This window comes from Pectinophora gossypiella, chromosome 19 (genome assembly GCF_024362695.1).
Source record: "Pectinophora gossypiella chromosome 19, ilPecGoss1.1, whole genome shotgun sequence".
NCBI lineage: Eukaryota > Metazoa > Arthropoda > Insecta > Lepidoptera > Gelechiidae > Pectinophora > Pectinophora gossypiella.
In genome coordinates, this window is record NC_065422.1 from 5,295,459 (window position 1) to 5,309,242 (window position 13,784).

General features: G+C 39.0%; 1 protein-coding gene across 6 annotated transcripts in view; it reads left to right on the forward strand.

Annotated features, from left to right (window-relative positions):
- Positions 1-13,784, forward strand: part of LOC126375470 (stromal interaction molecule homolog) — a 76,990-nt gene that overhangs the window by 39,210 nt on the left and 23,996 nt on the right. For all 6 annotated transcript variants that reach the window (XM_050022415.1, XM_050022413.1, XM_050022414.1 and 3 more), the window contains 3 exons: positions 106-225; positions 1,086-1,198; positions 2,264-2,379. In XM_050022415.1, the coding sequence (XP_049878372.1) occupies positions 106-225; positions 1,086-1,198; positions 2,264-2,379 (349 nt within the window). The remainder of the gene's footprint in view (positions 1-105; positions 226-1,085; positions 1,199-2,263; positions 2,380-13,784) is intronic.

The following is a 13,784-nucleotide window of genomic DNA, read 5'->3' on the forward strand; positions in this document are numbered from 1 at the left end:
TTTTATTTTGGTGCAATAAAGTGTATTTGTATTGTATTGTATTGTATTGTGGATAAATTCCCGTTACAAAGTGAATCTTATGATGATATTTTGTTTATATTCCAGTTCTTGCGCGAAGAGTTGCAGTATGACAGCGGGTATGAGAAGCGGCAGAGGGCGTTCCACCACAACGATGACATGCATATATCCGTCAAGGAGCTCTGGGAAGCGTGGTTACGCTCTGAGGTACACACATACATACACACACATAACATAAACTATACATAACATAAACTGCCTATATACGACCCACTGCTGGGCACAGGCCTCCCCTCAATCAACCGGAGAGGGTATGGAGCATACTCCATCACGCTGCTCCACTGCGGGTTGGTGGAGATGTTTTTACGGCTAATAACCGGGACCAACGGCTTAACGTGCCCTCCGAAGCACGGAATCATTTTACTTTTTCGGACAATCAGGTGATTCAAGCCTGAAAGTCCTTACCAAACAAAGGACAGTCTCACAAAGTGATTTCGACAATGTCCCCGTCGGGAATTGAACCCGAACCTCCAGATCGTGAGCCTAACGCTCTAACCACTAGACCAATGCTGTTAACACACTACAGAGCAATGCCTGACTATAGACTGGCCATAGAATAAGCAATAATACTACGTATAAAACGGCAACTCCGCTCCCCACCAGCGTCTGAGCCAGGATTACCTCACAGTGTAGGTACTTAGTTCATCTGACTACCCCAATTGGAATACGGGGTGTTAGTGCCATAGTAACGAACACTTTGAGGGATGATTTTGGCCATGATTCTGAGTTGATATCAAATATTCCGCTCGAATTTTCCGTCGCAAAAGTATGGAACTAAAAATTCCACTTGATATTAACTCAGAATCATGGTCAAAATCATCACCCTCAGTATTCGATACGATGTCACTAACACTGTATAGTCATGACTTTATGTTATGTATGTTATAAGTAGTCTTAAGTACAAATATGTGCTCATCTTTCTTTTTGACATCTTCATTCGAAAAGCATACTTACTCATTTGTACAGTGAGTCAGAAGTCCCTTAACACGTTGTAATGTTTGTTGCAGGTGCACAACTGGACGGTGGAGCAGACAGTGGAGTGGCTGTCGCAGTCGGTGGACCTGCCGCAGTACAAGACCATCTTCCTGCAACACAAAGTCACCGGTGCCACATTGCCTAGGTACTTGATGGTGCTGATTCCAGCACACATCATAACAGCATATATACGTCCCACTGCTCGGCACAGGCCTCCTCAATCAACCGGAGGGGGTATGGAGCATACTCCACCACGCTGCTCCACTGCGGGTTGGTGGAAGTGTTTGGGCTAGTAGCCCGGGACCAACGGCTTACACCATCCAGCACACACCATATAAGTTTATTTTAAGTTATACCTGTCATTTTCTTATCCGCCGAAAAGGAAAGGGACGGGTAATCGACAGGCATAAAATTTATGGAACACACGTCAATTTTAGGCAGAAAAAACAACTCTCCCAAAATTTTATATCGGCCAACCGACAGAATTAAGTTGACAGCACACGTCAAAAGGGTTGCAATCAGCAAAATTCCTAATTTATTTGCCCGGGTTATTAATTCGTTTTAAAATTAACATTTGACAATCATCCTTAATTTTCAGTGGATAAGAAAACGACGGATATAACTTAAAATAAAATTAGGAAGTGTCTGTAGGAATCAAAATCTTAATATTTTTAACGTGATTAAATGTATAAGACAATTACATTATTAATTTTGTTTTCCCGGTAATTGTTTTGTGTCTGAAACTGTTCGAACCCCGGTACAGGCGTTGCACTAATGAGTTATTAATTTCTCTTAAGTGCAGTTTTTACTAACACAGTTGGCTCGACCATTATAGACGGCGCTACGGCTCACCACCTACCAAGTTGGTGTAACATATCGCTCGGTGATATGTGGGTACATAATTCATCTTCCGGTGAATGTACAATCAAAGGCCAAAAGTTCAGTTACTGAACCCAGCGAATTATTTGTAAACAAGTGGTGTAATTATGAACCATTAGTTGTCAGTATTGTAAAATTTGTGTTTTTGGTCTATTACAGAAACAACTTGTAACCAGGAGGTCTTAAGTGCAACCAGTTAATTTATTACTTTGCAAGAAACTGATTGGACTTTTGCATCATCGTACCCCTGACTACCCCAATTGGGTTATGGTCGTGTGCTTATGTTATATTTAAAAGTGATTGTAACATTATCTTGTTTATCTTTACCCAGACTGGCTGTGAACAATATGCAGTACCTGAGCAACGTGCTGGGCATCAAGGACCCAATCCACAAGCAGAAGCTGGCCCTCAAGGCCATGGACGTGGTGCTCTTTGGACCCCCTAAAGGTAAATTCACTTATATTAACAGCATGACTGTGTGACCCTGTGGACTTAATCGCATTATAATCATCAAAGAGTTTAAAACACATAATAACGGGTTCTTACCGCGTTTAAAGTAAGTAAGTAAAAAGTTTATTTCCTCTACAAAAAATAATCCATAACAAAAGACATTTGGTTTGTGGGAAATAAAGCAGGGATATGAGACTCCCGATATTTCGACACTGTTGCAAGTTCCATGATTACGCGGTAAGAACCCGTTATTATGTGTTTTAATTGTGATAATAACCGCGTAAACTTAAAACAATGTATATCAAAGAGTTTGGTAGTCACTGTCCTGTGGCACACCGGATTGCTTCTCAAACGGTGCCAATGGCTTAAGCTTGCGGCACGACGGATGGAGGTCGAGGCCCGGAGTCCCGATGTGCCGGCAGAGTACAGAGACAGGAGAAGGAAGTAGTAGTAAGACAGGAGTCGGACAGTAAACAGTTTAATTGGCACTTCACAAACATGAACTTAAAGTCACACTTGAACGATAATAATATAGAATACAATATAAAGAAAATAATATGCAATGGACACGTAGATCATAGTTAAAGATAGTGGACACGGCCACAGGTAAGCAATATAGATGTTACTCTTATCAAGGTCGAGGATGTAATGGGTCAGAGCAGAATAAAAGGAATTGTGAAATGGAATGAGAATTTCGAAATTTAAAATGATTGGCGGTAAAAAGGAGAGACTAGTATGTACAGAGTTTGAACTCTACTACAAGCTCATAAGCTCACGACTGTATCCCAATTGGATTAGTCTAGAGGTACATCCGTCGCAAGATGAATTAAAGCTTAAAAAGTATTTCAAACGTTTCATTTTCTTTTGGGCCCCGCGCGCCGCGTATTCAAACATTGAAATATATTTTGTGTAGTGCCGAAGTCTCGAAGTTTCCGGTATTTCCTGCTACCGGGGATTTTAAATTCATAATCAGTACCGGTACTGCAATCCCTAGTGATGACCCGTATCGCCGTCTATATATCGTTAGTCGAGTCAACTGTGTTAGTGCAATAGAATCAACTGTTTTAAGACGGTAGTTAAACAGAAACTTTACAAAAAAGGTTATAATAAAGTAAGTGATTATTTAGAAGATAATAGGCAGCTAAATTACTCAATTGTTTAAAAGTATTTTATGTTTATTTTTTTAAAAGAACGTCTAGGTCCCTGTGCCGAGGTTTTTCTTGCAGCTTCTTTTCCCCGGCTGTACAGGTTGTGAAAAGCTGCAGTAGTTTTAGGCGGATGAAACGTTTGTTATGTAAAAATTGACGATTCAAAGTGTCATTCACCTACTGAATAAAGATATTTTTGAATTTTAATGACTCATTGGTGCAAAAAAGCTCGAAATCTTGGTGAGGTACTTAGTACGTCTTGCGATGGACGTTCTTTTGACTACGCCAATTGGGATATAATCGTGAGGTTAGTTACGTAAGAGATTGGCAAGGTACTTACGGTTACATTACTTCGGTTACATTTTGATTCTCAAACACAATATTTGCTATGTTTTACACTGTTTGTTCATGCAGCTTTGTAAATATTTGACGCATTCATTCCATATAACTCTGTTCTTGTGTTCTTTTAGTGTTTTATTACATTGTTGTATTGTTGATGATGGAGCAAGGACGCATCTACTTACAATGTTTTCACTGACAGATAACTTTCAGGTTTATGGGCGTTAAAAGGCCACATTGAAGCAACAAGGGACTTTGTAGGCTACGTTCCTTAAAAACAATACAGATGTCGCTGTAAAGATTTTCTTCCGTCTAACCTTCTAATTTCATGGATAACAGACATTATACATCTTTTATCTTTGTTTTTGGATATAAATCATTACCCATTTATTACACCTAGGCACAATTACAACTTCCATACGTTATTATTCTGATTTCCATCGCATTCTCGTCCCATAACGGCATCGAAATTATTATCTGATGAGCGCTGCAGATAGCGCCATACTCGTTGCCAAGTTTTGGGCCGATACTAGGTATTTAGTTTGCCATCGACACGATAAGAAGAAGATTCTGATGAAAATAAAGAGAATCAACATAATTCTAGACATAATGTGATCCAAATACCAAGCAATAATATTTTTTATGTATACTTCTGCATCATATAAGGAAAGCTAGAAGGAAAGAGAGGAAGGGGAAGACCAAGAAGAGCTTACATGGAACAGATTAAAGAAAAGGTTAACGTCGTGTCTTATAGGGAAGTCAAGGAATTGGCCTTTGATAGACTGGAATGGAAAATGCTACACCGACAAGAGCGTGGCTCTTAAATTGATGATGATACTTCTGCCATTACATTGTATTTTTGAATAATTATATACCCGATTAATGAGAAAATAGGTTATTAATACGTCACATCTCGACAGCGCCATCTATATTATTTTTGGGGAACGTAGCCTGGAAAGTCCGTCATTCTTCTTCTATCGTGTGGGTTGTGAGATGGATTACCTACCTCAGCAACCCCGGTGTCAGGGTTATTATTGCACCGCCAAAGGCCCCTGACATGGCTCATGTAACGATTACTCGCTTACATCAGTAAGTAGTAACCGGGACCAACGGCTTAACGTGCCTTCCGAAGCACGGAACATCGTACTTTCGGACAATCAGGCGATCAGCCTGTAATGTCCTAGCCAAACAAGGGGTCACAAAGTGATTTTTGTGATATGTCGCCACCGGGATTCGAGCCCGGGACCTCCGGATAGATTACCCAACGCTCAACCACTGGACCACAGAGGTCGTTGACGGTCCGTCATTCATTTTTGAATGCAAGAATGAATTGTATGTTAACTGTGCATGTAACACAAAACTACGCCAATTGCAATTCAGTATTGCTTCAATGTGGTCTTTTTAGGTAATTGGCGGAATTTTACAATACAATACAATACAAATACACTTTATTGCACCAAAATAAAAAGAAATAATTACAAAAAGTCTCTTAACTAAGTACATGGCAAATGGCGGCCTTATCGCTTAAAGCGATTTCTTCCAGACAACCATAAGGTGAGGAAAAAAAATGTAAAAAAAATTGAAAGATTGCGGGTACAAACTATAAGTACAACTTATTACCAATAAATACATGCAATTAAATATATAACATACAAATATAATATATACCTAACCTATATACATAACCTAACATATATACCTACTTATATAAATAGTACACACAAAATACCTAATAATAAGCAACTCAAGAGCTTCAGAATATGAGCACTACAACACACTTTATTATAAAAACAGAATTATTCACATTTTGTGTTCCATAGGTACACAGCTAACATACAAATCGTTGTACGCAGTTCCAAATTGTACCGCTAGAGGCGCGCGTGTTGCGTGGCCTTTACGTTCTCAGTTCATTCAAAATTGTAGAAGATAATTATTATAACAAAATACTCGTGTACTTCCCTGCAGAGACGCTCGGTAAACTCGCAAGTCTTGCAAAACATGGCGATTATTTTCATTACGAGACAACTCGCGGGATCTTTGTAATGACTGTCGTTATCGCGTCGCAATGTCAAGGCTTCGATGTGATTTTAATGGCGGACGTTTTATAATATAAATGTACGGGGTGCTAGTGACATCGTAACGAAAGCTTTGAATGATGTAAATGATTCAGACATGATTCTGAGTTAATAATAATATGAAGTGGAATTTTCCGTCGCAAAAGTATAAAACTGAAAATAATAAAAAATAATCAAAACCCTTCATGAATTTTCCGACAAGAAATTCCACTTTATATCAACTTTGAATCGTGGTTTGAATCATCCCCGTCAGTATTCGTTACGGAGCCACTAACACCCGATCTACCGTGCTTGTACGGCTTGTACTGGGTGTAAGTGACATCGTAACAAATACTGAGGGGGATGATTCAGCTCATTATTCTGAGTTAATATCAAGTGAAATTTCTCATCGGAAAAGTGTAGAATTGAAAATAATTAAATAAAAGTACCTACATTAATTTTGCGATGTAACATTCCACATGATATTAACTCAGAATCATGGTCTGAATCATTCCCCCCAGTATTCATTACGATGTCACTAACACTCTGTATACAACAATATTTAGAATATGAATCCACTATGATAGACCACAGCGGGTGCGTTTATAGGATATTAAATATGCTTATTATTTAGTAAGGCCGCCTCTTGTCTTTCTGTATTCTGGTTTTATACTTACAGGGTGTTTGTGTAATCGTACCGAATACTGTGTTAATATCAAGTGGATTTTTCCGTCGCAAAATTCATCATTTTCATTATTCGGTACGGTGTTACTAACACCCTGTATTTCTGTATTATGCGCCATTTGTGATAAATAAAGATTTTGTTTAAATAAAATAGGCTCGCGTTTGACCACAATCACCACCTGATGGTAAGTGACGATATGGTCTAGGGTGGATCACGCTTACCCAGCAAATGCCTATTCACTGTAACCTTAAAGACTCCCAGATAATATTAAATAATATTATTTGAATATTGATAATATAATGCTAAATCGTTTCCGATTTAATTTAACTGTTTACGCATGGCGGATGCGCCATGACATGTTACAAGGCTATTCACACAATTTCCGGAAATTACAACAAATGTTATACTGGCAGTCGTGATTTGACTAGCTTTTTTCCTTTATAATAAATCATCATCATCATGTCGTCCAAACCGCATCCGGCGACGGCGACTCCTAAATATTTATCCCGGGTCGTTGTTGTGGTGGGCTCTGATGTGGCTGGCGAAACCGAACTTCGACTTGAAGGTCCGGTCACACGGCACACAATAAGGCTGGCCTTTTTTTTTTATTTATTTATTAGGCACATCAACAGTACAAACACACAACAATTAATATAACTTTCTTAAGGCTATTACTAGTGTTTGCACCAATTACAGACGTGCACAACTTATGTAATTAACATGTATGTAGAATTTGTTTTATGTAGTTGAAGAACAACTGGCCTGACGAATTGAGTGTGTAGTTATAGGAGGGTAAAAGGAAGAAAGGGGAAGGAAGGGGGGAGGGTAGAAGTGTGTCAGGATCGAAGCAAATGGAATTTTATAGTCTCTGCTTACCCCGGTGGGAAATAGGCGAGAGTTTATGTATGTACGTTATAGGAGGGTTTCGGTCGAGTCTTCCGTATTTGGCGCTTTGCGTCGAGATCTTGTAAACGCTCCTCTTCAAATAAATATACGTTTTATGACTGAAATACAAATCATTAAAAAAACTAAAAACGATTATGATCTTGCACATTTTGATGTTTTTATTCTCATTAGATAAACCGCGGTTGAATATTACTCCATCTTTCAATGCTTATCGCTACTGGCCCACTAGAGTCGATTGATTATTTCAAATGCAATTTTCTGAGACGACGCCAGGGCGTCAGTTGGGCTCAGGAGCAGAGATTCGCGTCCAGCTATAGGCTTAAGAGTGTGACCGCCCTCAACGCTTCTCATTTGTCCGGCCCAGTAATTAATGCCATCTAAGGCAAACTTGCAATATCTCTCGTCTCTTTCACGCTAGGTGATGTACGATATCACTGTCCTGCTATCGTTCTAATCGTGTTACGAAGGTCGGGCCAAATATCTACAGGCTAGGTCATATACCATCTGAAATGATTTTTTCTCGGGTATTTGGGTTTAAGGGCGAAAGGCAAGAGGAAAACTACTGCCCTATTTTTCCTTAAAAAAATAGTATGGAGAATGCTACACCGACAAGAGCGTGGCTCTTAGATTAGTGTGTGCGATGTGGGTTTACTCACGATGTTTCCCTTTACTTACCACTGAATTCAACTTTATGAGTTTGAATTAATGTTTGGGTCATTGATAATTGATATCACATGGTTTCCAGCATTTGTGCCCGGTTAATGGCACGTTAAGACGTTTGGTCCCGGTTACTACTTACTGATGTAAGTAGTCGTTACATGAGCCATGTCAGGGGCCTTTGGCGGCTCAATAGTAACCCTGACACCAGGGTTGATGAGGTTGGTATTCCACTTCACGACCCACAGAATGGCAATAGGCTCGCCCTTAGGCCCTTATTACATGGGACTTAAACGTAAAGGCAAGGAGTAGGTTTATATATTATACGCCTCTGTAAACCCCTTCGGGGATAAAGGCGTGATACGCTTTATTTTTATTTTTTTCGTTTTTCTATTTATTTTAATTACTCAATTAACATAGAAGAAGGGTAATATGAATACATGTCAAATACGGTATGACTAAGTCAGTTGCCAGAGAAAGACCCGAAGTCACCGTGCGCAGGAGTTTAACATAAAAACGAATAACCACAATGTCTGCTGGTCTTTATAAAAACTTATACCGCGATCTTCAAAGATTATTTGACTTTGAAGGTAAAAAATGCAATTGTTCGTATGTAATTGTTCATTGTTAAGTGTTGTGGGTAGGATTGTAGATATAATCAAGTTTTACTTGTAATCATATTTTCATGACACGTTCCTTTATAGGTATACTCTGTAGTGTAGAGTATTTTGCACGTTTTATTATAGCAGGTACAATTGGCTAATTTACAGTTTACGGATAAGTATTAAAAAAAATACAATTGCTTATTTTTACCTCTTAAAATATTTTATGTTCTCGAAAAATCTTTGTATAATAGAAAAAAAATGATTTTTCTTCAATTATTTTAAATTTCGCGCGAGAACGGTTGGTCACATGACATTTTGCCCAGTGACGTCACAGTTCAACAAACAAAAAAACTGTCAAACAGTATCACCTAAAACCTGACAGATAGTTTTTGTTTATTTTGTGAACTGTGTGACGTCACACGAAGCTCAATCATGGCCGCCCTTGTTTCGGGTTTTGTAATACACAGATAAAAAACGCATTCTTATTTTGTAGAAATAAAAAAATTTACAATGATCTTAATAAATAAGAACAATTGAATAATTATCTATTTATTACTATTGAGGAGCTCGGTGGCGCAGCGGTTAACGCGCTCGGTCTGCGATTGTTGAAGTAAAGCAACTTTCGCAAAGGCCGGTCATAGGATGGGTGACCACAAAAAAGAAAGTTTTCATCTCGAGCTCCTCCGTGCTTCGGAAGGCACGTTAAGCCGTTGGTCCCGGCTGTATTAGCAGTCGTTAATAACCATCAATCCGCACTGGGCCCGCGTGATGGTTTAAGGCCCGATCTCCCTATCCATCCATAGGGAAGGCCCGTGCCCCAGCAGTGGGGACATTAATGGGCTGATGATGATAATGATGATGAATAATTATCGTTCAATGATAAAATACCATATCCGACATTATATCAGTTTTTATTGTTACAACTGTCAATTAGCCAATTGAAATGACGAAGGGGTACAAAAACCATTAGTACGACTTTGCATGTATCCTCGATTGTAATCAAAATATATTTTTTCGACGTAGCTTAATGCTCAGTAAGGTGTGGGGACATAGTTCACCTTACAATGGATGTACAACCAAAGAGCAAAAGTTCAGTCACTGAGCCCAGCGAATTATTTGTAAACAGTGGTCAAATTACGAACCATTATGTTTTTGTAGGTGTTTTTGGTCTATTACAGAAACAACATGTAACCAGGAGGTCTTAAGTGCAACCAGTTCATTTATTACCTACTTTGCAAGAAACTGATTGGACTTTTGCAGCTTATCGTACCTCTGACTACCCCATTGGGCTATAGTCGTGAGCTTATATTGATGTGTTATGTCACATATTGTTGTGTTATGTAGATTTTCCGCACACGGCATTAACTTGGCCGGATAAAATCAAAAGGAAATGTCCTTTATTGGGATATTAAGGCCACATTGGTGCTAATTCCTGTAAATACCATCTAATTTTATTATAAGTTATCGGGGCCATTGCGTAAAAATAGGAAAGCAGTTATATTATGACCGGTTCTTTTTGTTTATTGTTACTATCGATCAACTGAACACTGAATAGAAATATCTTAAAATCAAAAGCTAAATACTAAGTTCAAGATAATTCTAATTCTAATTACTAAATAAAGACAGATCTAAAAGTAACGAAAAACATTTTCTTTTTTCTAACTTATGAATTTTAATAAAGAAAAATGTAATAATAAGTCCGACATTTTGTCACGTTAATCTATGACGTCACAGTGTGCTTTTTCATACAAATTACATAGGGTTTGACGTTTAGTAAAAAAGTAACTGATTTGACTAGTTGTAAACTAACCTATTCTCTAATTTATCCTGTTAGATATAAAAGGCTGGTAAAGTAAATATGTATAATCTGGACCTGCCTTCAATACTACAAGTCTACGTCATTAATGTTTTCGCGAAATGCATTGTCCGAAGGTCGCTTATTCATTATGTCGATATAAAAACTGCTTTACACTCGACCGATAGGGCTGCCAAGCAGTTTTTGTGATTCTATGAGGGATTTTCCAGCCTACGTTCCCCAAAATAAAAAAAAAATATTCTAATTAAGCGTCATTGTGGTCAAATTGTACTGTATTTATGTGTTTTGTCTGATTGTTGAAATTTTAGTTCTGCAATAAAGTATATTTGATTTGATTTGTGGTCCTGCGGCACACCGGCTTACTTCTCAAACGGGGAGCACCAGTTCGAACTCCGACACCGGACTTGCACCTTATCATACATACATACATAAACTCACGCCTATTTCCCACCGGGGTAAGCAGAGACTATAGAATTCCATTTGCTTCGATCCTGACATACTTCTCTTGCTTCCTCCACATTCATCAATCGCTTCATACACGCACGCCGGTTCATTTCTAAGGACATCTCCAATTTGGTCATCGTAAGTCCTTCTCGGTCTTCCTCCGCCAGCCCTACCATCAACTTTCGCTTTATACACCGCTTTTGCAATCCTATTATCCTTCATCCGCTCTACGTGTCCAAACCAACCTAACATTCCCTTCTCAATCCTGCACCTTATCAGTTTATCTTAATTGCAGTTTTCTCTTAACTCGACCATTCAAAAGGCGATACGGCTCACCACCTATTATGTTGGTCTAACAGAACGCTCCATAACAGCCTCCGTGGTCTAGTGGTTAGAGCGTCAAGCTCACGATCTGGAGGTCCGGGTTCGATTCCCGATGGGGACATGGTCGAAATCACTTTGTGAGACTGTCCGTTGTTTGGTAAGGACTTTTCAGGAATCACCTGATTGTCCGAAAAAGTAAGATGATTCCGTGCTTCGGAGGGCACGTTAAGCCGTTGGTCCCGGCTATTAGCCGTAAAAACACCTCCACCAACCCGCAGTGGAGCAGCGTGGTGGAGTATGCTCCATACCCCCTCCGGTTGATTGAGGGGAGGCCTGTGCCCAGCAGTGGGACGTATATAGGCAGTTTATGTAACAGAACGCTCGATGAGGCGTGGGTAGGGTACTTAGTTCATCTTGCGATGGATGTACCTTTGGACTACCCCATTGGGTTATAGTCGTGAGCTTATGTTAAATTACCTAAGTACATACTTACAAATTAATATTTCACGCTAAGTTTTTCTTCTTAAGTCTATAATGCATCATACGAGACAGAGATGACGCTCTGTCGCTATCTCCTTCGCGGTCTCAGCTTGGTTCTCCTTATTTTGGTGAAAATCCATATTTAATGTAACATTAAAATACATAAGGCTGCATGTAACAAATGCAATGCTACATATCGTTTAGTCCAGGTGATGCTTTTAGGTCTATGTATAAATCTAAAGCAGTGGCAGCCCTACCGGTGTGACCTTAGCTTCGTGTCATTGTTGTGGATTGTGGCCGGTCGGCTAGGCTCGCGTTAGACTGATGGGTTTAATATCGCTGTTGTGACTAACTTGCATTCCTTGTAAATTCATGCATTTTGTAAATAGGTTTTGGAAAGTATTTATACTAAATATCGACATTCATAACGGCCTCCGTGGTCCAGTGGTTGAGCTCTATGCTCACGATCCGCAGGTCCCGGGTTCGAATCCCGGGGGGACGTATCACAAAAATCACTTGGTGATCCCTAGTTTGGTTAGGACATTACAGGCTAATCACCTGAATGTCCGAAAGTAAGATGATCCGTGCTTCGGAACGCACGTTCGGTTATTACTTAATGATGTAAGTACGTAGTCGTTACATGAGTCACGTCAGAGACCTTTGGCAGCTCAATAATAACCCTGACGCCAGGGTTTGATGAGGTTGGTAATCCACCTCACAACCCACACGATAGAAGAAGACGACCCAATTCGTTGAATATCATGTACCTATCAATCTGGGCGCTTGAGCTAAACACAACCAGAATTTGGTCGCTATTCATTTGTATAGTCGGATTATACAAGTGGGCGAGTTTTTCCATAATATTTGCTACTCGCCTACGCTCGATGATGAGTGCTGTGTCGCGTCGATTGCTACCCGTACTATGTTATTAAATCATTTCTGTAGGGTGACCAACGACACTGTAGAGATATTACTATATCGTTGTAACACGTTAATTGTGCCATACCGTATTATGTTGACATCATGCATGATTGACATTTAAATACTGTATATTTTAAAAGTCGTTTTTTTAGAAAAAAAGAACATTTTTGAAGTGCTTAAAGTAGATCGAAAGAGCATCGTACAAAGTGGAATCCCGTGCGTTTCGTGCTACCTATCCCAAAGGGAAATAGGCGTGATGTTAAATTAAAACGTCTTATTTTTTTCTTTGACTGGGAGGAATATCTCATATTTAGTAGATCATTAGGAAATGATTGTGCGTGCGGAACTCTCTACTTCATTACAACGTTGCTTACTGTCAAGACTCGACACTCTTTTTTTTGTAACTAATTATTTGTGAGAACCTTTAACTGGTGCTGAGGTTGTTATTCCAGAGTATAATTTGTTTTGAATAACTTTTGGTTCTCCTAGAATTAAAAAATAAAAATAAAATAAAGCTAACAGCTGGTAATGTGTTACCCATGACGTAAGGGGTTAATTTAATGCAACTCTATGAATTGACAGCATTATAAAATAGAAATCTACATATTTAGTATACACAATGCATTCTCAGTAATGAGAATTACCATTTAGATAATGTTTAGCGCCCATAAAACTTTGTTCGATCATAAATTGTCTTAAATTACAATATCTTAAGATGTGAGACGATTGTTCAACTAAATTGCTTTTAAACATTAAATTTTATGGGAATTTTCCGTTGTCGGCTCGGATATGGTGTCGTTTAGCCACAGAACTAATTAGCTGTTTCGGTCTAATGTGTCGAGTCTCACAAGTTCATAATCGTGGTCACAGAGCGGTTACATCACGAACGACTGAACGTTTACCTCCATTCATACCTAAGTTATTCTTCAACTGTGACTGGTTTATCACACCTGTCTATTTTATCTTCTTTTTTTCCCCAATTCCAAATAGAACATGTTTAAAATTATTTAAAAACAAAAGAGA